The sequence below is a fragment of the Phasianus colchicus genome, chromosome 9, assembly GCF_987193195.1.
Source record: "Phasianus colchicus chromosome 9, bPhaCol1.hap1.1, whole genome shotgun sequence".
Classification (NCBI taxonomy): Eukaryota; Metazoa; Chordata; class Aves; order Galliformes; family Phasianidae; genus Phasianus; species Phasianus colchicus.
This window is the reverse complement of record NC_143444.1, coordinates 302,894-330,067: the sequence shown is the minus strand read 5'-3', so window position 1 is coordinate 330,067 and position 27,174 is coordinate 302,894. Positions and strand designations below refer to the sequence as shown.

Genomic DNA, 27,174 nt, shown 5'->3' with positions numbered 1-27,174 from the left:
GGAGTGAGATGTTGTGCTGTTGCCAAGCACATCAGGCTTGCTAATGTAACTTCAAATGCAGAACTTCTAGCAGAACGTGCTAGAACTAATACCATGGTACAAGCCAGAGGAGTCTTGTCTGCTGCTCTTTCCTCTCACTGCTGTCGTGGACCCTGCAACAGGCTGGATTGGACAGTGCTGGTTAAACACAGCTTGTTTCCTGAGCATTTTATCAATTATTTCTGTATTGCTGATATACAGATATAGGGTTTTTTCCTGTTCCTCTGCACAGTTGAATTTCCATTTGCCACTTTCCCAGATACTGGCATCTTGGGACCTGGGAACCAAACACAAGTCAAACTAATCCCTCTAGGTATGTCATAATGCTGGTTTTTATGTTGCTGTAATTATCTGCAGTTGTATAGAGTATTTAAGACAAATGGAACTGTTTGGTATTACGGTTTGGTACATGAAAGAAAATAAAACATCCTTTATTTTAATATATGACAAAGAATGAATAATACTTACTTGCCACCAACCACTTCTCACTTCTGACACTCTACCAAACTGATGGATGTTCTACATAAAGCAACGCTTTCCTTCTTCCCTTTTGATTTAGTAGATTTTTTTTTATTTTAATGTTTGTTTCAGTCTACATATTGAAATAGGTTTTACTGGGCACCTTTACTTCTCAAACTTTCTGCATTCAGGTTTGTAAAGAAAGGCAGACTTTTCTTCTCCAAGATCAGACAGACAGCACATTCTTTGGCCAACAAATTCTTGTTTCTTAACAATACTGACATTTTGCTCTGCCAAGCATTTAAAAGTGCATTCCTTTTAGAGACCTTCTCTTCGTTACAGTCTATAAGTAACTGTGATACATATTTTCTCTGTATTTGGGAAAACCTAATAATAGATACAATTTACCACCAAAAATATTTGCAGTCATGACTTCATCATAGACTTTTTCCTACTTTTCCAGTACTTGTTTGATACTTTCTTTTTCTAGTAAGCAAAAATTCTAAGCCCTTGTCCTCCAGTAACTGTCTTTCATTTTCTGATACATTCAAAGATAACCTTTGGAGGCATGCCTTTTTCTGGGAAGCCAAGTTCTAACAGCAGAAAAAAATTTCAAAGGCTGTATGGAGAGCATCAACTACAATGGCAATAATATCACTGACCTTGCTAGAAGGAAGAAATTGGAACCGTCTAATGTGGTAAGAACATAACTTTATCATCATCTAAACTTCTGCTTCTCCTTCTAAGGAAAGTTTGTGAGTGTGTGTGACAGATGTTCTGAAATCATATAATATATAAAACAAAGTTTGTCACATGCCTAAAGATTTCATTATACATACTTTTATGATTTTTGTTTGTTTGTTTGTTTGTTTGTTTTTAATATCTGGGAACCTGTTTCTGCTGGGATTTAAGTTTCAGCTTTACAGAATTAGCCTTCAGCATCAGGTGAATGTTTTTTAAAAGAAAACCAGTAGATCAGTATATACATTTTTGCTTTCATCTTATAGTAACCCAAAACTAGGATGGACAATATTTATTGTTAAATCAATTGCAGTGTGTCAAGGATCTAAATCCTGTTATCTTCCATCCCCACAGAGCAAGTTGCGTGGGTGTGCAAAATCATTAGAAAGGGAAGGCTCAGAGCCATTTTATGGGAGCTCCGTAAAGCATCAAGATACTAAACTTTGAAACTGTTATTTAGCTTATTAACATTACAGGGATTATTAACATTACATTCTATTTTTTTCTCTCCAAAGCATTCATAGTTGCTTTCATGTTTAAACTTGTGTCTTTCTGTAAGGGTTGATCAGGAAATCACTTTAATTTCTGTATTTTTAAGAATCTAGGCGTTCCTAAAATAGTTGGTGGATTACATGAGCAATGTGGGTAGGAAATAAATGTATTATTACCCTGAATTTGAGATAGATCTGTTCAAGGCTTTCTTCTGTACAGTACTGCAGCCTTCACAAAGCCCTGCTCACAGTATGTATAGTTTGATTACTGCGGAGAAAAAACCCCCTGTTTTCAGGCAATGCAGTATTCTGAAATCGCACGTTCTCGGCATAGCAATTTCGCTATTTCGCTCTCGTGGGTGGACGGCGCCACTCTCTGTTAAGCGCTTCGGAGAGTTTGCAGTTGCTGGCCGAGAAATCGCGGTTCTCCCCGAATGCCGCTGTGTGCCTTCAGCAGCGGTCTCGTCTCTCTCGCATGCCGAGAAAGAGCGACTTCAGTCGGATGCTTTTCTCGGACGAGCGGCTTCTTCTGCGCACATCGCAAAGGAGCGGTTCTTGTCTTCTCCTTGTGTCCATGCATTCTGCACTACGCTTCTCTCTCATTCTTATGCCTTTCCGTTTATTCCTAGGGACATTTCGTTTTTCTCTGTTTTTCCGATGCTACACTTCAGCATTCTGTGACGAACAGAGTGGAAGGGAAAAGCCCCTCTAATAAGGCAGCTAGAAGTTCCAGGAGCGACACACGTTGTGCTTTCAGAGAGGACGTTACAGAAAGTCGAGAGATGTGGATTCTTTCCTGCGGAGAAAAAACCCCCTGTTTTCAGGCAATGCAGTATTCTGAAATCGCACGTTCTCGGCATAGCAATTTCGCTATTTCGCTCTCGTGGGTGGACGGCGCCACTCTCTGTTAACCGCTTCGGAGAGTTTGCAGTTGCTGGCCGAGAAATCGCGGTTCTCCCCGAATGCCGCTGTGTGCCTTCAGCAGCGGTCTCGTCTCTCTCGCATGCCGAGAAAGAGCGACTTCAGCCGGATGCTTTTCTCGGACGAGCGGCTTCTTCTGCGCACATCGCAAAGGAGCGGTTCTTGTCTTCTCCTTGTGTCCATGCATTCTGCACTACGCTTCTCTCTCATTCTTATGCCTTTCCGTTTATTCCTATATACAGCTAGCCGGGCCTGGAGAGAGAAGAGGTGATGTCAGGCTTCTCCTTGTGTCTGACTGGAGGCTGAATGACTCACTGCTAAGCAGAAATCCTGGATACTGGGGTTTCATTTTGGGCTGTGTTGAGAAATACAACCCAAATCCTTTTGTATTGAATAAAAACGAAATCAACTTTTTAAAAATTGTGCTGCCTGTTTCCGTAGCTGGTCAAAAGGTCCCTTGCTTGGGCTGGCAATTGTGGGGCGATGAACCGGTTGGCTCTCCCCTGAAATTCTGCTGGTTTTCCCCCATTTCCTTGTTGGTCTTCCCAATGGGTGGCTTTTCAGCCCAACTGTAACTGCTAGCAATAGGCTGTGAGCATCCCCTTGCTCTCCAAGGACTGCTAGCAAAAGCACAAAGGAGGAGAAGCAGCCCGGGAGGAAGAAAGGTGTCCCTGCACTCAGCCCCTTGAGCTCGCCTCTTTCCTGATGGCTTTTTCAGCCTTGGGCTGTACTGAGGGTTGCTGTTTGCCCTGGGAAGCCCAGCTGCACGCAGGCAGCCATGGCCTGCACATCAGCCTCCCGTTTAGGCACGAAGAGTTGAGGTGTGGGTGGGATGGTGTGAAGAGCAGAGCTGGGAGTGGGGAGGAGGAGAGGGCAGCAGGAGAACGTGCCTCGGGCCCAGAGCTCAGCCCCGAGGAAAGGAGATGGTTGTAAAGAGAAAACCAGCTTCCACTATTTTTAAGTGGTCATTGCATCTTAGGTCTGGGTCTGGATCCAGCAGGGGGGCCCACGTGCAGCCGTTCGGGAGGAAAGTCCGAGAGCAATTCCACAGCAAAGAAGAGGCAGTTTCGGTGCTAAGGCCCGTCTTCCAGCTGGACATCGGGGTGCTGTGGCTGCAGGACCTCCAGTCCCCCAAAGACATCATCCCTGGTGAGAAGGCAGCAGCCACCTTCCCCTTTCCACCACACGTCCGGCCGGGTGTGTTATCCCTGCTCTTTGGAAACGGCAGAGAGCAGCGGAGAATTGTCTGCAAAGCTCAGGGTACAGTGTGAGTTCCTCCAGGAGGAATGAGGAAGAGCTGTTTCTCTGAAGGACCTTTTCTATGGGATTTGGTCACAATCATGTTGCATGGGAATGTGGCTTGCTGTGGCAGTGAGGCTGTGCCTTCTCCTGGCAGACGATGTCAAGACTGAGTCGCTGAACTACCATCAGCTCTCGCGAGCCTCCGGCATCCCACTGCACATGGTACAGCGCTGCATGCAAGAGTGCATGCTCCTGTACTGTCATCTCCCGAGGAACAACGAACCCTTCTCGGCGTTATGACGTGCCAAGATGACTTCCTCCTCACGAGGTTCTTCTAAAGCTGCAGTGCAGCACTGGAGGGCAATACCAGAGTCATTGCACTGTCCCACACTAAGTTGAGGTTTTGAGGGTGTGCAATCAAATCACCACTGGCCAGCCTGGATGTGGCAGGCTAGCCAAATGTCTTTCCCCATGCTTGCCTCCCGGAGTGATGGGGAGCCGAATGCTGATCCCTATTCATGGCAGAAATTCTTCTCTTCACCCTTCAGGAGTCTCTCCACACTGCACCGGAGCCCGTCATTACATCTGTGGGAGCACAGGGGGAGACCGAGGTGCACGGGGTCCTGCAGACTCCACGTGTCTGTTTGCAGCACGCTCCCAGCATGAGCAGGCAGCTCCCGCAGGACGAAGAAAGCGGGACAGAAGAAAGCACCTACTTCTGCTCAGACCAGCACAGCACTCCATGCAACAGAGGAACGTGAGTGCTGCAGGTAACGGCGCCGCACGGTGCGACAGCAGAGGCTCGATCAAAGCTGCCAGTCGTTCCGCGGCTCAGAGTCCCGTGCGGAGGAAGTCGTCTTGGCCCGGTGGTTCCGCCGCGGGCGCCGGCTCTCGCCGCGGCTCGCTCTCCCTCGCCTTCTCCCACGCGACAGCGGAGGCTCGCTCAGAGCTGCTCGCTCTCCACGCCGCTGCGGAGCGGCCGAGCCGCTCGGAGCCGGACAGACCGTGCGCAGTACGGCCGCTGCCACGGCGCGACCGTGTGGGCCGGTGCCCGCCGGGGCCGGGCCGTCCTTCCGTCCTACCCGAGCCGCCGCCGCCGCCGTGGAGCGACCGAGTCGGTCGGTGCTGGGCGGACCCGGCCCGTTCCGGGCGTACTCGGGCTGCGTGGCTCGGCGGCAGGCGCGGCTGACTGCCCCCGCTGTGAGGGGTGTCCGGCCTCTGTGGGTGCCTGTGCCAGTGCTGCAGCACTTACAGTGCGGGAGTGCTCCTGATGTTTGGTGGCAACCTCTGGTCCTGGCACTGGGCTCCACTGGATGCAGCCTGGCTCCGTCCTCTCTGCCCCTCCCTGCAGGGATTGATGGCCGTGGGTGGGATCCCCCTGAGCTGCTCTTCTCCAGGCTGGGCAGCTCCCTCTCTCTCAGCCTCTTGTCATAGAAGAGGTGTTCCAGTCCTTTCACCATCCTGGTAGCCCTCCATTGGACTCTTTCCAGCATGTCCATCTGTCTCTTGTACTGGGAGCCCAGACCTGGACACTGTTCTCCAGGTGCAGCCTCACCAGTGCCGAGCAGAGCAAAGGTAATGGTGCAGAATAATGGTCCTTACTGCTACAGGTCAGGACTAGGGCTATGATGGGAGCACGCTGCTTTATGATTGACATGGAGAACTGCTAGGAAGAAGGCCTGGTGGGCCTGAACACAAGTGCCAGGTGGCCCAGCTTTTATTTCACTGGAAACCAGGTACTCCATGGGCAGCAATGTGGAGATATGTTCTCCATGTAGTTGTGCCCCTGTGGCTTCTTTCTGATGTGCCTGGGAAGTCCCACTAGAGCAGACTGCTGCGTGAGACAGAAGCCTGATACAACATCACTTGTGTGGGTGGAGTTTTACTATCTGTGTTCACCTCTTTTATGTTTGTTTGTTTCTTTGTTTGTTTGTTTTCAGTTCAACTCTTATGTGTGCAAGTCTGCCTTTACTAAATCCTTTCCTTGTGACCTTAGGCAACAATCAAGCGGGCCTCAGTTTTCAGCGCTGAGCAAGAAGCGCAGGCGCTCAGGAAGGTCATGAAGGGCTTTGGTAAGTTGATCTCCCTCCACAGGTCAACTTTTATTTTTTCCCCAGTGCTGGGAATGGCTGCTCTGGTGATCTGTTAGAGGGAAGCATAGCTGCTTGCAATGCTCCACTGTCCTAAACACACTGCACAACTGTCCTAAAAATCATTGAAAAGTGGAAACAGAACTGCCCTTCATGTCCCAAAATGCAACTGCTCTGGTGGTGTGGGTCCTGGCAGCTTTGTGCGCATAGCTGTAGTCCTGGGGCTGTTGAGAACCGTCTGTGTAGGGTACTGGAGGTGGCACAAGAGCAGAGGGCTCTTCTGATTCTTGTGCAAGCAGCCTGACTGGCTTCCATTTGTTGGTTTCAGGCACAGATGAAGATGCCATCATTGGTGTCTTGACCAAACTAAACGTTTCCCAGTGTCAGCAAGTTCTGAGCACTATTGGCAGGGTAGGTGGTCTTCAGAGATGTGTGAACGTGGTTGTGTCACTTAGGTGAAAAGTGAGAAATGACCTAATCTCCGTAAGAGAAAGGTCAGCAGAGACTTTACCTGACCAGGGTTGTTTTGTTCTTGTTCAGTTCAGAGCAGTTGTTGATGCAAGGAAGGTTGGAGCCTGAAGAGAAGTGGTGAACAGCTCAGTTCCTTCTGTCCTCTTGGCCTTCTAGGGTTTGATTGATGACTTGAAGTCAGAGCTGAGTGGGAATTTTGAGAGGGTGATCATTGGGATGACTCCCACCACCATGTATGATGTGCACGAACTAAGGAGTGCTGTGAGGGTTTGGAAATCTTCCTTCTGTATTGCTTAAGTTCTGTCCAAGGATTTATTGCTTTGTTATGTATGTTTTCTTATTTATTACTAACTCTTAAAGAAACCTGGTTGCACGTCACAAGCAGTTGCTGGTATCTTAAATCTTGCCATGGCAATTCCCTAGGGAGCAGGAAAGATGAAGGTTGCCTGATTGAAATTCTGGCTTCTTGCACCAATGAAGAGATTCGTCACATTAATGAGAACTACAAGCTTCATAAGTAGTGTGAAAGGCCAGGCCTTGTCCTGCTAATGATGATGGCTGGAGTGCTGCAGTGATGCTGAGAGCCGTGGGCATGGTTCTGTACTTAGCTACATTATGGCTAGAAAATGTGGGCAGCACCCAGGTGGTGGCCCTGCTCCTAACGGATGCTGTGTGTGTGTTCTTGCTAGAATCTGGCTGCTCCCTTGAGGATGGCATCTGACACATCTTCCATGTTTCAAAGGGTCCTTGTGTCCCTGACAGAGTGAAGTGTGACTGCCACTGGGGCAGGGGGGAGAGGAGCTAAGAAATTTGATTGGCAGCACAAAGTAGCAGGTCTTGAAAATGGTAATAGCTGTGGTAGGCCAATTAGAAGACTGCTAGCAATGAAAATGAAATATTTCTGAGGGACGGTCTGGATTTAGCTGAGAGTGCTGCAGGAATGATAGAACGTTTGTGCAGTATATAAGGAGCTTGTTGTTGCAAAGCGTTCTTTTGAATCTGTCATGGTTTTATGTTTTTTGGTTTTCAGTATTCTGCATCGAAACATCATGTAGTGTGCTGGAATTAAAGTGTTAATGCTCCAATTCCAGGTACCTGTCCCTATACATTACAGAAGTCATGGATCTGACCCTTCCGGGTGGGGCGGGCTCTTACTGCCTGGCAGTGGGTGCTGGAGGTGCTTTCCCAGCCGTTCCAAGCTTTCCAGGTTTGACTCGGTCTCAGGAACTCTCTCTCCTATCTTATTTGATTTATTAGTCTCAATTTCAATTAGATTGTGTTATATTGTGTTATCTTGCATTCCGATATCATAGTAAAATAAGTTTTCCTCCTTGCCGCTGTTTTTTTTAATCTCCCTTCCTTCCTTCCCATTTTGTGGGGCCGGGGGGTGTGGGGGGCAGGGGCCTACTGCCCCCTGTCACAGGCATAGATTGATCTAGTAAACTCCGTGTTAACTCTCTGACTTTCTGCCATGGACTCTTCCCCTTAGTTTTTGATGGTAGTGAGGCATTGCTGACAAGGACATAACAGACAGCATTAAATCTGAGGTGTCAGGAGACCTGGAACATGCGTTGCTGGCTGTGCGTGAGTGCTCTGCTTTAAAACGTTGTCTACAAAGTGATGTAATGATGAGAGGTGCTGTGTCTTTCCTCGAGTGGCTGTTAACATGGCAGACATGGTTTGTCTTTGTTTATGGGCACAAAGCCAGGCTAGGTGGGACTTGGAGCACCCTGGTGTAGAGGGAGGTGTCCCTGCCTATTACAGGGGGTTGGAATTAGATGATCTTAGGGGTCCCCTCCAACCCAAACCATTGTATGATTCTATGCTTTACAGACCCAGTCAGGTGAGAAAGCTATCTTGTGCTTTATGGTACAGTGTGCTTGGTCATAGGGTGCTTTGGCAGCAGAGGTTTGCTCCCAGGAGGCATGAAAGCCTTCGTGCAAATACTGCTGTGCACCAGGCACAGAGACGTCAGCTCACAGCACATCACTGACTGGATGCCTGCACTGCAGCTGCTGTTTGTTAACCTGGAGGTGCATCTTGACAGAAGAAACACCTGCACCAAGAAAGTGCTGCAGCTTTGTGGAAAACCTCCTGCTTTTACTGACCGTAATTCTCTTGTTCTTGTCTCTCCTTAGAGTAAAATGCATGCGAAAAAAGCCTGCGTGCTTTGCTGAAATACTGTGTGATTCCATGAAGGTAAACATGGAGTAAGATTGCTTGCTTCCTTCTTGCATTTTCATGCTCGAGTCAGCAGCATCATGGCAATCGTGAGATGGAAGCTGCAGCCAGTCAGGAAACTGGCTTTTCTAGGAAACATCAGGCTTTTCTGCACATCAGGGTAGTAGTCATACTCAGGAGCAAGCTGCTGCTAATGGATCGCTCCATTAATGCAAAATTGCTGTAATTACGAGCAGCTCCTGCACAAGACTGGGCACTGACACCTTTGTGTCTGTGGGTGATTCTCCAGCACGTTCTGTGTTAGCTGCACGGGGCTGCTTTCCTTTCTAGGGCCTGGGAACAGACGACAGCACTCTGATCAGAGTGATGGTGTCCTGCTCTGAAAAAGGATCTTTTTAGATCTGCTCTTCTTACCTGTATCCTCTCTTCTGTTCTGCCCTCTTTCTTCTCCCCTCTTGTTCATCACTCTTCTCCCCCTTACAAGCTCCTCTCTTCCCTTTTTCCTTTGTTCTGCTCAATCTTTTCTCTCCTCTCCTTCTCTCCTCTTCTCTCCTCTTTGTTGGCAAGAGGACTCCGAGCTCCCTTGCTGGTGCGGAGAGAGAGGCTCAGACTCCCTTGCTGGTGCAGAAGGAAGGATGAAGGACCTTTACTGAAGATGCTTACAACCTTTTATACCCGTGCAACAGCAACTTACATGTAGGAAGCAGGAGCCTCGTGTGTGTTTACGTCTGGCTCAAGTTACTGCTAAGTTTCTTTACTCATTAGCAAGATAATGACTTTCTTTATCCCACATCTCCCCCTTTGCTATTAAGAGAAAAAGAAGCATGGTTCAAAAACAATCCTAAAATTAGCTAAACTAAAATTAATACACTGAACAAGGATGGGTTCTTTAGAAGTATAAACAGCAGTCCATATTAACCAGTTCCAACGATTCCAATTCTTATGATTCCTTGGTGACACAGTTGACAAAGTGCGTCTTGTCGCTGTGAGTCCAAACCACTGATGAAAGTGCTGTGGTCATGTTACAGCAGATGATGAGACGGATGGCCAGACCCCCCAGATTCGCATGAGCACCCACTGGACACCCCAGGACTCCTCTGGGACATCCCCAGACCCTTCTGGATGACTCCAGGACCACTCAGACCCACATGAGAACTCCCTGGACCCTACCAGACCCTGCTGGGCCATTTCCAGATCAGCCCAGGGACTCCTCAGAGCTCTTGGGCCCATAGTGGGAACTTCCAGATCCTTCCATGGTGCCACAGGACCAACCCGGGGACTCCCTGGACATCCCAAGGTCCCTCTGGGATATCTCCAGACTCTTCTGGTTGAGTCCAGAAGAGCCCCCTGGAGCCCCCAAACCTCTCTAGGATGTCTCATGCAGATCCTTCTGCATGATTCCAAGGGGGGATAAGAGGGGATAAAGGAGGGTGTGGGTGGGGTGAGAAAGGGGTCAGTGGGACTTTTTTGGACTGGAAAGGGGGGTTGTGTGGAATCTAGGGGGGGAAGGTGTGAGTGAGTGGGACTGCTGTGGGGTGGAAAGGGGTTCTGGTGATGGAGGGAGGGATGGAAGGGAAAAACTGGGGAGTTGTGGGGAGCTTCTATAGGGTGTAAAAGAAATAATTAAAAAAAATAAAATATTTAAAAAAAAAATTGGAGGACTCTGGGAACTACAGGCCAGTGAATTCTCACCTCTGTGCCTGGGAAGATCATGGAACAGATCATCCTGGATGACATGCTTGATCACATGAGGAAAGGGCGTGTGATCCGTGACAGCCAGCACGGCTTCACCAGAGGAAGGTCATGCTTGACCAATCTGGTGGCCTTTTATGATGGAGTGACGGCATCGGTGGACAAGGGAAAGGCGACCGATGTCATTTACCTGGACTTGAGCAAGGCCTTTGACATGGTCCCCCACCACATCCTTCTCTCCAAACTGGAGGGATGTGGATTTGATGGGTGGACCACTCGATGGATAAGAAAGTGGTTGAAAGGCCACAGACAGAAGGTGGTCATCAATGCCTCCATGTCCAGGTGAGGCTGGTAATGAGTGGCTTCCCCCAGGGGTCTGTCTTGGGACCGGTGCTCTTTAACATCTTTATCAATGACATCGATGACGGAATCGAGTGCACCCTCAGCAAGTTTGCTGACGACACCAAGCTGAGTGGTGCGGTTGACACGGTTGAAGGAAGGGATGCCATTCAGAGGGACCTCGAGAGGCTAGAAAGGTGGGCCTGGGTGAACCTGATGAGGTTCAACACGGCAAAGTGCAGAGTTTTGCACTTGGGTCGGAGGAATCCCAGGCATCCCTACAGACTGGAAGGAGCGGTCCTTGAGAGCAGCCCTGTGGAGAAGGACCTGGGGGTCTTGATGGATGAATTAACATGAGCCAGCAGTGTGCCCTTGTGGCTCGGAAGGCAAATGGTATCCTGGGCTCCATCAGAAGAGGGGTGGCCAGCAGGGACAGGGAGGTGATTGTTCTTGGTTGTTCCCCTCTTGTGAGGCCCCATCTGGAATACTGTGTCCAGGTCTGGAGCCCCCAGTACAAGAAAGACAGGGAGCTGTTGGAGAGGGTCCAGAGGAGGGCCACGAAGATGATCAGGGGACTGGAGCACCTCCCCTATGAAAACAGGCTGAGGGAGTTGGGCTTGTTCATCCTGGAGAAAAGGCTGAGGAGTGACCTCATTGCAGCATTTCAGTACCGAAAAGGAGCCTACAAACAGGAGGGGAATCAACTCTTTGAAAGGGTTGATGACTGCAGGACGAGGGGAAATAGTTTGAAGTTGAGGGAGGGGAGATTTAGGTTGGACGTTGGGGAAATTCTTTACAGGTGCTGGAACAGCTGCCCAGAGAGGTTGTGGATGCCCTGTCCATCCCTGGAGGTGTTCAAGGCCAGATTGGATGGGGCCCTGGGCAGCCTGGCCTAGCATTAAACAGGGAGATTGGTGGCCCTGCATGTGGCAGGGGGGTTGGAGATTTGTGATCCTTGAAGTCCCTTCCAACCCTGGCCATTCTGTGATTCTGTGATTCTGTGATTCTGTAAAGGGGGTCTAGGGCAGAGAGTGGGGGTTGTGGGGGGATGACTGGGGGGAGGAGAATGAAGCTTCCATGAGTGGAAAGGGGGCCAGGGGGAAGGAGGGAGGGAAGAGCTGGTGGTTGTGGGGGGCTACTATGGCACATAAGGGGGGTCCTGTTAGGGAATATTGGGGGTCAAAATGGGGGAATGGACTCTAGAGGTCAGGAAGGAGGGCATGGGGGGTACAGGGGACTCTATGGATCAGAAAATGGGGTCAGGAAGGAGGGGGGCAAACTGAGGGGACTGGGGGATGGTAGGAGACTATGGTTCAGAATAGGGGAATTAGAGTGGGGGTATTTGGGGGGACAGGGAATTCTTGAGGTCAGGTAGAGGGGACTGGGGGGGGGGGTGAATCTGCGGGACAAAATGGGAAGACGTACGGGGGGGGCGGGAAAGGGGACACAAGGGATCAGAGTGGGGGACCGAGGAAGGAACGGGATGGGAGGGGGCCAGGCATGGGACCCTGGGGGTCAGAATGGGGAACAGGGGCAGACACTGGTGGAGGAACAACTGGGGAGGGGTGGACGAGGACTCCATCGATGAGAGTGGGGGAATTGGAGGTGGGGACAAGGGGGAGTGGAACCCCAGGGGTCAGACTGAGGGACTCCAGGGGTTGTAGGCGACCCGTGGTGGAGGTGGGGGGAAGGCAGTGAAATACCCTGGGTGGGGGACGGGGGGCACGGGGCCTGAAGCCTGAGTGGGGCTCGAAGGGCAGTGGGGGGTGAAGAAGACCGGGAGAGTGGGGGGACGGAGAGCCCTCAGGGATCTCCTGGGGAGGTGGGAGAGCAACTCGGGGGAGGGCAGAGCTCCAAGGATGGGATGCAACAGGCAGGCATCAAGATACTCCCCTCGATCCTCCTTCCAAGCGTCTCTCTATGCAATTATCTGGATATTTCCAACCATACAAACACCATAATCCTCAAAGGAAGAGGAGGGATTGATGTGGGGTGCTCTGTTCGGCAGCAGGGATTAGCACATCGGTTTAAGAACCAACGTGTGAGTTTAGCAAAAGGAACCCATGAGCGATAGTTCCGAAACTTTCCGTTTCGGCTTCAGGGGGAGAACAGCCTCGTTTCTCCTCCGGAACTTCGCACGGGGACACAAATGAACGCTTCTCCCTTCTGCCTCGATGACTGTGCCTCGCAAGAAGCCTCGATCGCCGAGGTTCGCTGCTTCGGAGCTGTTCCAGCCAGAACCGCAGCGACCGACCGCGAGGTACGGGGGTTTTCGCTCGGTCCCCTCACCCAGGATCCCCGAGACAACAGAGCGGCCGGGCAGCTCTGGCGAGAGCGGCTGACGCGGCGGGGACGTCGCCAGGGCAACGGCTCTGCATCCGCGCCCCCGCCGAGAAGAAGCCTCTGGGAGGGCAGCCTCGCGTCGCTGCCCACCACAGACGGAGAGGAGGAGTCGGGCTGTGAGGATCAGGCGGGCTGTTTCAGCGAGGAGAAACCGTAAGCCGCCCGTACGCGGGACTACACCGCAAGGAGGGTTGCGATCGCTGTCGGTGAGCGGTAAGTGCGGGGGCTCCCGTTAACGAGCCGGCAACGGGGCGAGGGCAGAGCCAGCAGTACCGGCAGCGGGGCGGGGCTGATCAGTCACACCCCATTAGGCTATCGAGTAGTGTTAGTGTGCCCCCAGATGGACCCCTGGGGGACAGCGCTGGTGACCGGCCTCCGCCGGGATGTGGAGCCACTGACAACAACCCTCGGGCTTCCACCATCCAGCCAATTCTCTATCCACTCGAGAGGCTGCTCCTCAAATCCATCTCTCTCCAATTAGAGATAAGGATATGGGGCGGGACCATGTCAAAGGCATCACACAAGCCCAGGTGCATGACATCAGTTGCCCCTCCTTGGACCACCAGTGCCGGCACTCCCAATGTAGAAGGCCACCAGATGGCTCAGGCACGATCTGCCCTTGGTGAAGCTGTGCTGGCTGTCTTGGATCGCGTCCTCATCTCGCATGTGTCTGAGCATCTCTTCCAGGAGCATCCACTCCAAGATCTCCTTGTGCTCAGAGCTCTGCCTGGCAACCATCTGCCTTCCTTTCCCCTGTTCTGGATTTCCCTTCCAGCTGTGTTCCCCGTGAAAAGGCAAATGGTTTCTCACTGTACAGCTGTTCCAGTCAAGCTTAATGTGGCCTTCAGACTGCCAGCTCAAATCTTTGTCTCAGTGCTGTCAGACAGAGAATGTAAATGTTCCCCTTGTGGACGGCAGTGTTGGTTTGAAACTCCCTGCCTACAGTTACAAGCAAATCCACCTTTGCAGAGCTCCTGGCAATACAGTTCCCAGCTGCAGGCAGGAGTGCTCACAAGCCCTCTGGGGAAAGGAGAGGCCTTTCAGAAGCCCTCATGTTCCCTATGCCCCTGCCTGCTCCTCGTCCCCACAGAGCTCCCCTGCGGTTCTCCCACGGAATTTCTGTTGCTGGGAGGGAGCTATGGGGATACGAGGGGACACATCAATTCTTCTGCACAGGAAGTGTGCACGGCCAGCAGAGATGGCTGCCGTCCTGGGAATCCGCTCTTGGAGAGCATGGGCCTACCGGGCCTTGGGAGCAGCTCTTGTTGCCACCCAAACTCCTCTCTCAAAGCACGGCTCCATCACATTAGTTGATGGCAACAGACACGACACCAGCAGACCGACTGGAAATAAGGCCAATTTATTTTTATTGGGAGTACTGCGTCCAGGGCTGGGGCCCCAGTACAAGAAAGACGCAGAGCTTTGGATCGAATCCAGAGGAGGGCCACTAAGATGATCAGAGGGCTGGAGCACCTCTCCTATTGAGAAAGGTGGAGGGAACTGGGCTTGCTTAGTTTGGTGAGGAGAAGGCTCCGGGGAGACCTCATTGTGGCCAATTCTTGAAGGGAGGATATAAAGTGGAGGGGGAACGGCCGTTGACGAGGCTGGATAGTGACAGGACAAGGGGGAATGGTTTTAAACTGTGGAAGGGGGGGCAGAATTTGGTTAGATGTTAGCAGTTCTTCCCGCGGAGGGTGGTGACGTGCTAGAACAGCTTGCCGAGAGGTGGGGGATGCCCCATCCCTGGAGGCGTTCTAGGCCAGGCTGGATATGGCTCTGGGCAGCCCGGTCTGGTGGTCGGCGACCCCGCACATAGCAGGTGGGTTGAAACTAGACGACCTTCAATGCCCTTTTCAACCTAGGCCATTCAATGAGTCTTTGATTCTATGATCTTCCATTCACAGGTGGAAATCTGGACAGCTTCCCAGCCCCCTTGCCGAGAGCTCCACCGCGGTCACCACCGTTGGCTGCACCTTCCCCTCTGGAGCGACGCGAGCATCGAGCACTGCAGAGGTGAAAAGAACAGCGCACGGAGCGTTACGGGCTGAGCGCAGGCAAGTAGTGCAGGCTGGGCTCCAGCCCGGCTCTCAGGATCTGCTGCCTGTGGAGCTCACCAGGGGAGCTGCCGCTTCAGCTCCAGCTTCTGCCGGTTTCTTTCCGCTGTGCTGGCAAAAGCCTCTTGCTGATGGAGGTGCGGCTCCAACCTTTGGAGCACCTGAGCCACTCGTGGGGAAAGGAGGCTGCAGCAGGAGGAGAAAGTCATCCCTTGGGCTCTGCTGAGCCCCCCTGCCTCTCCCCTCACCCAGCCCAGCATCCCCGTGCTGCCACGTGTCCCCACCCTTGCACCCCGCCAGAGTTTTTGGCCGGGCCGGGCCTGTCCCCGAGCTGCAGGGTCACAGCTGCCCGAGTGCCTCAGGCAGCCAGCAGAGCCCGCACACACTTACTCAGCATGCAGTGCCAGCTTGGTCGCTGTTCCCATTTTACTTCCCGGCAGAGGATCCACATCCTTCCTCCACCTCCTCTCCACTTGCTGTCCCCTGGGCTGGGCTGGAGGATGCGGAGCACGCATGCTCTGCCTGGCCATCAGCTGCCAAAGAGGAGACGCTGTCAGCAAAGTGGCTGGGAGCACGGGGCTGTTTCTCAGAAGCCCTCTGTCAAGGGCCCTGCAGCAGGCCCCGGCAAGCAGGAGACTTGGCCCTGCCAGCCCACGGCTGCCCGCCGCCCTTCCCTTCTCCCTGCAGGGCTCTCCCTGCGAGGTGCCAAGCTCTCCTCCCCAGGAGGAGCAGGCCAGCCCCTGCCATGCTGCACGGCGCCTGTCCCACTCCCCACCCCCTCAGTCCTGCTGAGCTCGCAGCCTGGCTCTGAGGATGGCGGCTGTTGCCAGCAGGCTCGATCCCTGACAGTACCTGGGGTGGACGCTGGTCCGCCCCTACGCTCCAGCCTTCCCACGCCGCCCTTTCTGCCCGTGCTTGCTCTACTTGCTGCTGGTGCATGGGCCACGTGCGGTCTACTTCTTTCCACAATGCAGACACTTCCCGGAGCTCCTGCAGAGACACAGCAGCATACAGGATCAGCCTCAGCCCCTGGGACTTTCCTTCAGCTCCACGCTCCTGCTCCTCGCCTCTGGCAGCCGGTCAGCACTGTTTTGTCCCTGAAGGACCAGGGGCCCTAAAGGCAGGACGGGATCCGCAACTTGTAGCAAACGTGGCTCAGAGGTCGTATTCCACTCTCATGGCCCCTGCTCAAAATCAGAGTGCTGTGGCAGGTGGCAGGCCAGGAGGCGAGAAAAGATAGGGAAGGTGTGCAGCACCCTCCATCTACTGAAGAGGAGCTGAAGGAGCGGGTAGAAATGTGAAATGATGGCACCCCAAGGGCTGTGCTCCAGGTCACTGCACACACAGAGGCTTTTGCTTCCCTCCCTGTGGAAGCACTCAAGGCCAGGCTGGGTCAGGCTTAGAGCAACCTGGTCTAGAGACAGGTGTCCCTGCCTACAGCAGGGGATTGGAACTAGGTGGTCTGAGTGGCCCCTTCCAACCCAAACTTCTCTATGATTCTACCATTCTGTCATTTGTGCAGTCTCAAGCAGCACAGTCCCCGTAGCAAGGCAGGGCCGGTACCTGCAGCACCCTCTTAGACTCCTCTGTGGCAGGGAGTGCAGTGCTGGTCTGGGCAGGAGTAGATGCTTCCTTCTGTCCCGCTGTCTTCGTCCTGCGGGAGCTGCCTGCACATGGCGGGAGCGCGCTGCAAACAGACACAAGAGGAGTCTGCAGGAGCCCAGGGCACCTCGGTCTCCCCCCGTGCTCCCACAGCCGTAAAGATGGGCTCCGGTGCAGTGCGGAGAGACCCCTGAAGGGAGAAGAGCTTCTGCCATCAATGGGGATCAGCATTCAGCTCCCCCAGGGATCGGGGGCCAGGGTGGAACATGAAGCTGGTGTGTCTGCCTTGAGCAATTGTGCCGCGTGCTTGCCATCCCTGGAGAGAACGGCTCCCACTGGGACACGTGTGTCAGGAGCCTTTCTGGGTGCTGAGAGCTGGCAGCTCCAAAGGGGAGGCTACTCCTACACGAGCACACGCATCTCCTTCTTCTTTTCACCCAAGGCTCTCACCTGGCAGAAGGCTCCTTCACCACGTCTTGCTGCCTTGAGCTTGGCTTGCGCTGCAGCAGCATGGAGGGGGGAAGTGTCTTCCGCCTCTGCAGCAGCCTGCCGGCAGAGCCCCCTGGAACCAAGACAGAAAGAAGTTCTTCAGAGCAGCCCCACGGACACAGCACGTGAACCTGGATCCGGTCACCCGGCACGGGACAGGGCCCACCTCCCTACAGCTGGGACCCGTTCCCTCACCTCTACTCATCTTCCGCTCTACTGCAGCTTTCTTTTCCGCGGCAACCTCTGCTCTGCTCTTTTCCACAGTGAGCTGAAACCTGGAAACAAAGAGTGACAACCCTTGAAGAAGGATGACTTCCTACCCCACACAGTTGGTTGGCAGTATTTATCTATGTGCTATGCAAAGCGTGGCATCCTTTTCCTTCCTGGCCACGCCAAACCAGCACACGTAGCCCAAATTCCTCTGCACGTGCAGTCCATTCTCTCTGATGAGAATCGGGACAGCTTGGGCACCAGTAACACAACCATGATTCCCAGGAGCCAGACTTTCCAGGATTTCTACCCGACTGGATGCCGAGCACGGAGACCCAGCAGGGCACGTCTCAGAGGAGGAGGTGGGAAATAAGCCTGTCTCCTGGCCAGCTAAGTGCTGCAGAGGAAATGCGCTCACCTCGGGAACACCCGGATCCCATGGGCGGTGGTCTCTGGCCCGAAGTCAGCAGAATCTTCTGTCCAAAATCTCTGCAAAGGGACACAGACCTGCTGGAGGCTTGCCAAGGCCATTTTTTCATGGCTCTTCTTGACAGGAAGCAAGCCTGGCTCCCATGCCAAGAGAAAGCTGCTCTCCACCAAAGCCTCTTCCGTGAACATCAGAGCTTTGTTCTGCTCTGAAGGAGCAGGATGGCCAAATAGAGAGGCTGTGCAAGAGCACTGCCAGGCTTTCTGCAGGGGCAGAGATCCAGGAAATCTCTTTGCCAGTGGAGAAAGCCGTGGGGACAAGCATTGGACTGGCCTGCCACATCCAGGCTGGCCAGCAGTGATCTGATGGCGCACCCTCAAAACCTCCTCAACTTACAGTGCGGAACAGAGAAAGGACGGTGGCATTGCTTTCCAGCGTTGCAATGCAGCTGCAGAAGAACCTCATGAGGAGGAAGTCGTCTTGGCACGTCATAACGCCGATGTTCTTAAAGACAAATGAGACGGGCTCCCTGTTCCTCAGGAGGTGACAGTATAAGAGCACGCTCTCTCGCACGCAGCGCAGCACCACGTTCAGCGGGACGCCGGAGGCTCGCGAGAGCTGCCGGTAGTTGAGCGACTCAATCTTGACATCGTCTGCAAGGAGAAGGCACAGCCTCACTGCCACAGCAAGCCACATTCCCATGCAACATGATCGTGACCAAATCCCATAGAAAAGGTCTTTCAGAGAAACAGCTCTTGAGCTGTGGTTCCTTCGGGACGAACTCACGCTGTACCCCGAGCTTTGCAGACAATTCTCTGCTGCTCCCGGCCATTTCCAGAGAGCAGGGATAACACACCCAGCCAGACGTGGGACAGGAAGGGGAAGGTGGCTGCTGCCTTCTCACCAGGGATGATGTCGTTGGGAGACTGGAGGTCCTGCAGCCACAGCACCCCGATGTCCAGCTGGAAGACAGGCCTTAGCACCGAAACTGCCTCTTCTTTGCTGTGGAATTGCTCTCGGACCCCAGCAAAGACCCCAAGCCCCGGAACCAGGACTCCCTGCACGGGGAAAAGACAGAAAGGCTGACGAGTGTGTACTTTAGGGGCGGCAAAAGCCACAAACATCAAGAGCATGGGGTCACTGCTCTCCGCCCTCCCCACTCCTGATGGACAGCAGGGTGAGATGGGGCTCTCCGGAAAGCTTTGGAAAAATCTGTGATCCCTGCAAGACAGTCACCTTCGCATAGTATTTCCCAACATCCTTTGGCTAGAGAAGAGCCCGGGCATTTACAGCACAGGGCTTAAGCCTGGGACTTATTCCCAAGGACATCCTTGGCATAGGGCCAGAAAAAATCCCCCACCCATTTCTCCCTTGGCTCTCCCCGTTCTGATCACAGGGCAGAGCAAAGCCCCTGCGTGTGCCAAACGTTTGCTCAGGGCAGCTCTGGCCTTGGGTTTCCCTCCCAGTTGGCCAACAGGCTGCTCTGGGCACCCGGCTTGGGCTCAGAGTGCTGCTCAGTGTGGTGCTCAGGGAGGGACTGCTCTGTGAGGCCCACACTCTTGGCGGGACTGAACCTCTCTCCAGGGCAAGGGCCACCAGCATACCAGCCCACCTTGTCCAGCTTCATCTGTTCCAGGATGTAATCAGACACGGCATCCCAGACCGCCACAATCTCTGCAAAGGAAAGAAAAGACATGTCATGCTCCAGGACAGCCTCTTCACAACTGCTTGGCAAGCTCCTCACACAGACAGTGATCGATACAGGCACACGCACACACCCCAGAAAAGCACCGCCATGGCTAGCGGAGCTGGGCTTTGCTCTGATTTCAGCCTTATTCAGGGCCCCGAGGGGAAACGGGGACATAGGAAGCCTGTGGGACACAGGATGCCTTTCCTCCCAGAGCAGGAACCTACGGAAACACCTGTAGGTGTGTTCTCCCAGGGAAACCTGGTCTTGGACTGCCCTATCACAGGGGACTGAGCATGCCTAAAGGAACCTGGGGGCTCTGGGCAGCTCGACTATTGGGACCTGGCTGCCACGTGGTCCCCAGAAGAGCTGGACCCTTGGGCAGGGCTCTTGCAGCAGCCCCCAGCCATGCCCAGCCAAGCACAGAGAGCAGGAGCTGAGGCTTTGGACAGCTAACAGCCCCGTGCGATGCCTTGGGAAGGGAGTCCGGAAAGCCTTACCTTTGGTAGAGAGTTCCAGCAGCGTTGGGAACGTGTAGACCAGCTCCGAGCTGAGGCTCACAGTCCAACAGCCTTCCATGTCGCTGGCCGACAGCCCTCAGCTCAGAACTAAGGATGCCCTCCACAAACAAGGCTCCTCAACCAACCAACAATTCTCCGCAAAGTGCCCCTGCTCCTCCACGTGTCAACAAAGGTCACCCAGTGCAGCCTTGCTGCCCCTGAGCCGACTCCTGACCGCAGAAGGACAGAGCTCCTGAGCAGTGCTGCAGCAGCGCCCAGGCCTTGCAGGGAAGTGCTGGCACTGATGCTGCCCTGTGGAAGATCTCCTTGTGATGCAGCGCATCGCACTGTGACATCAGCCCGGGTCACCTGGAGCTCTGTTGGGTCACTGGCATGGAGAGGAGATCTCCTCTTCCAGGAGGAGTTCCAGTTAACTTACTGAATTCTGTTATGAAAGAACGCAAGCCTAACTTTAATGGCTTAGTAAGAGAAGTTGTTTCACGTCTGCTTAATAAACAAAAACCTGTGCGTTCACAGGCACACACACACCTCACGAGGTTGAAATATCATTATTGACAGTCACCGTGGTTTACTCGGCAAATGGCACGAGAACTTGCCACGTGTCATACAGGCTGAAGCTGGTGAGCTGCTGGCGACGCACAACGATGATGACACTGCATCACGGCTGTGCCACGCTGATGTCACATGTGGTCTCCTCTGGTGGTGGCACAGAGTTCACCACCGTGTGTGTCCCCGTCCTCGTGGCAGGCAATGATGGGCACCAGAGGGCTCCAGTGTCACTGAGTCCGGCTGTAGGCAGGCCTGGAGGGGTGACAAAGGACAGCAAGAGGCTCAGAGACAGCACGGTGACAACGCGGGGCCACCAGTGCCTACCTCTGTGTGGTGATCACAGCACAGGGAATAATGTCATCCAAGGGATGGTGACACACGAGTGATGGCGACACCGGATGACGGTAACAACAGTGACAGCCAGGGATGGGGACACTGCATCACGGCTGTTCCACATCGAGGTCACCCTGTGTCACGGTGTTACCTGAAGACAGTGACACTCGATGACACCCAATGGCATCCAGTGAAGGTGATACCCAACGATGGTGACACCACCAACCCCATGTCACACCCCACGTGTCCCCCAACTGTCCCCAGCCCCCCTCCCTGTACCCCTCCTCATCACCTCTTCAATGAGGATGGCACCGCGCTGCAGTTGTGCCACCATGGCAGGGGGGACAGCTTGGGACAGTCATGGACAGCCAGGGTGACAGCGACACCAGGCTCCAGGAGCTGTAGGACGCTGATGGGGCTCTCGAGGTAGACGGGTTGGTACGGCCCCAGATTCCATGGTTACAGTGACAGTGTGGACTTCGGGACAGGCGGTTGTCCCGGTGCTGGCATCCGGTGCTGGGACCGGGGGGGGGGGGGGGCAGACAGGTGGACCCTGGGGGTCAAAACGGGGGAGGCACAGAGGGGAGGGGTGGGCACCTTCGGCCCAGAGAGCCGAGCGCGTTCCACCGCCGCCTCCTCCTCTCCCTCCCTCCCTCCGCCGCTCGGGCGCGTAGCGCTTCCCCACGCCGCTCTTCCTTCCCTCCACCCCCTGCCGCTCCTCCCTTTTCTCCCCCCGGCCCCCTCCGGGCCCCGTCCTCCCTCCCCACCGGCTCCGCTCCCTCCCCCGGCTCCCGGGGGTCTAGCCGAGCTGCCCTCCCCCTTCACCGCCCCTACCCGGCACCGCGCCCCTTTCCCCGGGCCGTGCCGGGGATTACGCGCAAATCGCCTCGGCCTTAACCCTGTTTGCGGCCGCTCGGGCTGTCGGGGAGCTCCCGGGGTGTGCGGACGGCCCTTCTCCGTTGCCCCGGACCGGACCGGACCGGACCGGCGACCCCCGGCCCTCATCGAGCGACCTTCGAGCTCGGCGCCCCCTAGACTCGCAGGAGGGGCCCGAGGGGGTGAGAGCATAAAGGGCAGCCCTACTGAGCAGCCCCTTGCCCCCGCTGGGGGATCTGGGCTCAGCAGCTGGTCCCGCGTATAGGGCGAGCACTGCGATGTAGTCCTTCGAGGCATGGGTCGGGACGCGATCCGTGGCTGGGACGTGGGCTGGGACATGGGCCCTGCGTTAAATGCAGAGCAGAGATGGACACCGTGTGCATCCGTTCATGGGGGCACCACGCCTTAAGGAGCAGCACATTTCTCTGCCCTCCACCAAGCCTTTTATTGACACACTGAGTGTTTACTTGGAGGCTTCTCAGTTTACGAGTTACCAGCATACCCTTGAACCAGCATACCAGCCAACGTCTCATGGCTCTTCAAGTGGAGCTCATGTCTCCTACAAACTCAACCCTTTCACTGATTGTTTTTTTCCTCTTGCTGTACAACAGCAGGGTATGTGAAAGAGCAGAATTTCAGAGGAGATAGGAAACAAAGCTCCATCACCACGTGAAGCCACGCTGTTCTTTTCTCCAGCATTGCTGTGTTGCTTTCGTTCCAGCCTGCCCTTTTGAGTTCACAGCTGCCAGGTTTGATCACAGAAAGTAACCACTGGGTTGTCTACTTGGTAAGTGCAAACATCAGGAAAGCAGTTGGAATTCACAAGAATAGAAGAAAGGAAATTGCATTGCTAATATTTAAAGATATAGTCATTTTCTTTGTGGTTTTAGGCTTTCATACAGAGCATTGGGATACTGCAAACTGAGGGTAGTTTGCAAAAAGTAGCAATTTTTGCCTCTCCTGCCCTCCCTCTCAGTAAAAAGGTGAAGTACCTTCTGTATTTTATTAAGCCTACTAAGTTAAAGTGGTGCACCACTAACTCGAGCCCAAAGAAGTGCTGCAGTGGTATAGCTCATCGGGAGACTGAAACTGCTGCAGCTCTTCCAGCAATAGAAAAAAGAACTATTTTTGTTGACCGGGAGTTTATGAGTGGTCTGTTGTTGAATTGCTTTTGTTGTAGGGTTGTAACCTCAGAAGGGAGCAAGCCAGATGACTGACAGCAGGTTACTTTTTTGATGATGGTGAGAAATTGCATGTGGTTGTCCGAGGATGTTTGGTCTCCTTCCCTTTACCCCCAGGTGAAAGATACTGCTAAGGAATACCATCCTACAAAAGCCTGTAGACTAAGAATTGGTGTCAGAGTCATATTAGCTCCCCTACTTACCACGTGATGCACTGGATAATCACACGACTGCTGTTCTGTATCCTCTGACATCATCCAGCCTCTGTAGCCATGGCCATGCTTTGTGGCAGAAGTGGTCTGCTATTAAATATTTGTCATCCTTGCACCCTGCTGAACCACAAAAGCCAAAAACAAGAAACAAGACTCTTATTTAAGCTACTTCTTCAGCTCCAGCCCTATACATATTCTACTACCTTAAAGTTCAAACTCGTTCTTGGTGTCCCTTTTGCCCCATTTTTTATTTCATATGCCTTAAATCTTACAGCTGTGACTAGATAGATAGACAATTTTGTTCACCTCATTTCATCCCCTGGAGTTCAAAACTTAGTTTCCATTAGTGGAAAGCCAGTATAGGCCCCTGAAGACTACAACAACCTACTTAAGCTTAAGGTATGTTTCAAGGTCGTGTTGGATAAGGAGGAAAGAAATCAGCTCCTACTAGCTAATGAAAACTGCAATGTCATTTCAGATCAGGCCTGCCAGTTTGGGCTCCAAGATGCCAAATTTGTTTTTTCACTTCTTTTTGTTCAGGGGATAGATTCAAACCTGCTGACAAGCCTGCCCTTAGTGATTTCCCCTCATGTGAGCTTTGCTCACCCTATCTGAGAGCCCCATTTTACAGAGACCAAGGTCTGTGCACTGCTTGACAGAACTAACTGAAAATCACAGGCCAAGTACTCCTCTAAAAACATGTAATTCTGTCAAAGCAGACATGGAATTTGAGGACAGGTGTCAAAACCACAGGATTACTTATTTATTTGTTTGTTTATTTTTAGGGGCATGCTGCTGTGTTTGCAGAGGGGCAAGAGAACTGAAGGCAAGGGAACTTAAGTTGAGGAGGTGCTGCCCACTAAAATAAACCATGGCACCTGTCCCCTGAAGGAAGGGGGTGGTGGTCTGGGAGGAAACCTTCCAGAGGTCTACGGTTGAACCAGATGATATTCATGGCCTTTTCCTACCTTAACGATTCTGTGAGTCCAGAATTCAGAGAGCAATCTTCACAGCTGGCCTGGGAGCAGGAAGTGAGCATATAGCTGGTCTGCCAAACTGCATCAAAACATCTCCATGAGGGGAGATGGAGTTTGTTTCATTTCATCCTGGTTTTTTGACTTCGTTCCAAGTTGTGTTTTTGTGTGTTGTTTTTATTTTCTTTTCCTTCAAGTTTTTCCACTTAGTCTAGACGTTTGGGTTTGAATTTCTCAGTAGTCCGCTGTATACGCTGCGTTCAAAGATGTCTCATATCCTTCTGTCTCTTCTGTTCCCTGCCCTTAATGACTCAGTGAGAACTGGATCAACAGAGTGAATGCTTCATTATTGACTTTTTTTTTTTTTTTTAAACATGAAACGCATTGAAAATAGTAACACATGCCTGCCTTCTCTAAGCAAAATATTTTGGCTGTGTTGGACACGCTGAAACATACAGATTTTGAATTCAATGCAAATGTTTTGTTTAGACATTGACAACAAAACCCCCATCTCTTGAAGTACTTCCATTCTTCATGGAAAACAAACAAACAAACAAAACAACAAAAAAGCCTTTCCATTGAAGAACTTGCCATTTTCTTTCCCTAAATTGAGGCAGGAAGACCTTAAAACAATGATTTTTCTTCATATTTTTTTTTCCAGCATTGCCTTCAGCATGTACCATATAAAGAATATATGCTAATGTTCATCAACTGATGCTAGCATCAAATTTCCTTCTTTTCTTGGCACATAATACGCACGCCTACTTTGAGTAAATTCTTCAAGGAAATGTTGCTCATTCTCCTCATAGTAGATATGCCAGTTGGATTCTTTTCTGTTAAGTAATTTTGGATGACATCCAAAGGTAAGGTTTGATCAACGGGGTAACTGGGTAGTTCCTGCCAGACAGATAGGTGGTAACAACCCACAGGAAATGGATTACAAGCAGAGAAAAAAGCACTTAGTTTTCAACCCTTCAGAGAGAGCCAAAGTAACACAATGGGTTAAGGAACACATTTAAAACTAACGGTATGTTTTATTATTGGCCAAATCCTGATACCTGTCTTGAAGCCCGCTCCTTTCTCTTTGTGAGGGCATTCAGACAAAATGCTGTAGAAGTTCTGGATTTCTCCCACTTCACAGTGTCTGTTGCTTGGGAATATTTCGTGCAAGGAACCTGAAAAAATGCTTTCGCCCACACTTTCTTCACAGGCTTTTTCCACCTTGTGCTTTTTCTTGTCGTTATTATTCCTCTTGTTACTGTAATTGCTGCTTCTGTATGTATCTGTACAAGACAGGATGCTCTTAAACAGTTCCCCACTGTTTTCAGTGTCACAAGGTGGAAGTTATTAATGCAGCTGGCAGGAATGTGTCTGTTGCCTTAGGGAAGGGCTGCAGGAAGCAAGAAATTGCAGTGAGAAGAAAGCCCTGCCCTCAGAAAAGAATTTTAGTGAAGGACCAGCAGAGGTATGGAGGGACAACCCACCTGCCACTTCATTGCCTTCTTCTTGTTTTACTTCCCCTTCTCAGTATTTTTTCTCAGATGTTAGCATCTCCTACTTTCTCTGTTGTTCTACTGACTTGATTCGGAGATATCTAGCAGGAGGTTGATGTGTTTCTCATTCAGTATTGTCAGGGCATTAGGAAAAGTATTAACAGCAGGTTGTGTGTTTATGGCCTCAAGTTGTGCCAGGAAGATTCAGATTGGACATTAGGAAAAATTTCTTCTTCAAAGGTGTGGTTAGATGCTGAAATGGGCTGCCCAAAGAGATGGTGGAGTCACCTTCCCAGGAGGTGTTCAGAAAACATTTAGATGTCGTACTGAGGGACATGGTTTAGTGGGGAAATATTGGTGGTAGGTGGATGGTTGGACTGGATGATCTTGAAGGTCTTTTCCAACCTTGGTGATTTGATGATTTGATGATGATGAAGAGGACTACAGTGATCAGAATGGGGGAACTGGAAGGGGGAAAAAGGGGAGGGGAGGCGCAACCCCGGGGGTCACACAGAGCGACGGGGGAGGCTGTGGGCGACCAGTGGCGGGGGGAGGGGAGGAGGGCAGTGAAATACACGGGGCGGGGGAGGCGGGGAGACACAGGGCAGCTGCCCCCGCCGAGCGGAAGCCCCGAGCGCCACAGAGACCCCGCGGGGCCAACGCAGAGCGGCACGTGGCCCCCAGCCCCCTTAACCCCGGCCCCGCCCCGGTGCCCCCCCCGAACACCCACCTGTAGAAGCTGAGGCGGCGCTCGGAGCCCCGGGGTGCGCCGCCCCACTTCCGCACGGCCGCCTCCTCCTCGGGTCGCGGGGCTGGTGACGTCACCCAGCGGGGACGGCGCGGCGCACGCGCTGAGGCGCTGTCGCCACGGGGACGCCATCACGCATGCGCTGTCGCCGGGGGGGCGGCTTTACGCGCTGCAATGAGGGAGGGCGCGCCGTCTCCACGGCATCAGATGGAAAACGGCGCTTGGAGACTGCAGCTGCGGGGCAGCAGCTCAGCACAGCGCTGCCGATGACTGGAGCCGAGCGAGAAGCGGACTCCGCTGGGCCGGACTCCGTGCCGGGCTCGAACGCGCCTCGATCCGCGCGATCGCTCCCTCTCTTCCGGGGCTGCCCGGCTCAGCCAGGAGCCGCTCCCGGACACCGGGCGGGTCCCGCCTCTCGCGGTCAGCCGCCGCTTCTCGCAGCCCGGCAGCGCCTCGCCGCAACGACGGAGGACGGCTCGGTTCCCCCTCCGAGGACAGCCGGATTCTGACGGGGGACGGACGGGGCCGGCGGCGGTGCCCCCGCGCCGCCTTCCCCCGACCGCGCGGCGTCCCCGAGGGCGGCGGCGGGGCAGCGGAGCGGCGGAGCTCCGCTTTCCCCGCACGGAGCCCCGCGGCTCCTCCATCCCGCCGGCGCCATCGGCATCACCATGGCGGCGGCCCCGCGTCCGCAGCCGCCATTGGCGGAGAGCCCGCGCTCGGCCCCGCCTCCTCCGCTCTGCCATTGGTCGGTGCGCCGAACGGGGCGGGCGCTCCGCGCGGGGTCCTTTCCGTCCGCGGGCGCGCCGTCA

General features: G+C 53.2%; 1 protein-coding gene and 1 long non-coding RNA gene across 17 annotated transcripts; one reads left to right on the top strand and one right to left on the bottom strand.

The window, feature by feature from the left end:
- The first annotated feature begins 3,189 nt into the window (after positions 1 to 3,189).
- LOC149916703 (uncharacterized) lies at positions 3,190 to 10,239 on the top strand. Of its 3 annotated transcripts, none has more exons than XR_016469035.1 (3): positions 3,190 to 4,663; positions 5,890 to 5,965; positions 6,312 to 10,239. It is a non-coding gene; the product is annotated as an uncharacterized LOC149916703 (long non-coding RNA). The 3 variants fall into 3 exon arrangements; XR_016469034.1 differs by having other exon boundaries at positions 3,190 to 5,468; positions 7,546 to 10,239; XR_016469033.1 differs by having other exon boundaries at positions 3,190 to 5,468.
- Positions 10,240 to 14,359: 4,120 nt separating this feature from the next.
- Positions 14,360 to 26,959, bottom strand: LOC149916702 (uncharacterized). Of its 14 annotated transcripts, none has more exons than XM_090145852.1 (17): positions 26,348 to 26,959; positions 24,119 to 25,880; positions 23,142 to 23,270; positions 21,174 to 21,397; positions 20,528 to 21,032; positions 19,979 to 20,444; positions 19,404 to 19,465; positions 18,696 to 18,849; positions 18,188 to 18,444; positions 17,783 to 17,853; positions 17,350 to 17,429; positions 17,116 to 17,227; positions 16,627 to 16,750; positions 15,916 to 16,053; positions 15,454 to 15,596; positions 15,124 to 15,249; positions 14,360 to 15,014 (listed from the first exon to the last, which is right to left on the bottom strand). In XM_090145852.1, exons 6-17 carry the CDS (start codon positions 20,055 to 20,057, stop codon positions 14,894 to 14,896), a joined length of 1,467 nt encoding a protein of 488 aa, XP_090001978.1. In that variant the 5' UTR covers positions 20,058 to 20,444; positions 20,528 to 21,032; positions 21,174 to 21,397; positions 23,142 to 23,270; positions 24,119 to 25,880; positions 26,348 to 26,959; the 3' UTR covers positions 14,360 to 14,893. The 14 variants fall into 14 exon arrangements, with proteins under 14 accessions (XP_090001978.1, XP_090001981.1, XP_090001982.1 ...); XM_090145855.1 differs by having other exon boundaries at positions 24,119 to 25,718; XM_090145856.1 differs by having other exon boundaries at positions 24,119 to 25,514.
- Between the last annotated feature and the right edge of the window lie 215 nt (positions 26,960 to 27,174).

What these genes read in the sequence shown, in the direction of transcription:
- LOC149916702 (XM_090145848.1), bottom strand. Translation starts at nt 19,655, where the DNA reads ATGTCCCCGTTTCCCCTCGGGGCCCTGAATAAGGCTGAAATCAGAGCA. An exon ending in TCCTTTCTCTGTTCCGCACT is followed by an intron (nt 17,854 to 18,187) that starts GTAAGTTGAGGA and finishes GTCCCTTTGCAG; the next exon opens with AGATTTTGGACAGAAGATTC. An exon ending in GTGAAGGAGCCTTCTGCCAG is followed by an intron (nt 16,751 to 17,115) that starts GTGAGAGCCTTG and finishes GTCTGTTTGCAG; the next exon opens with CGCGCTCCCGCCATGTGCAG.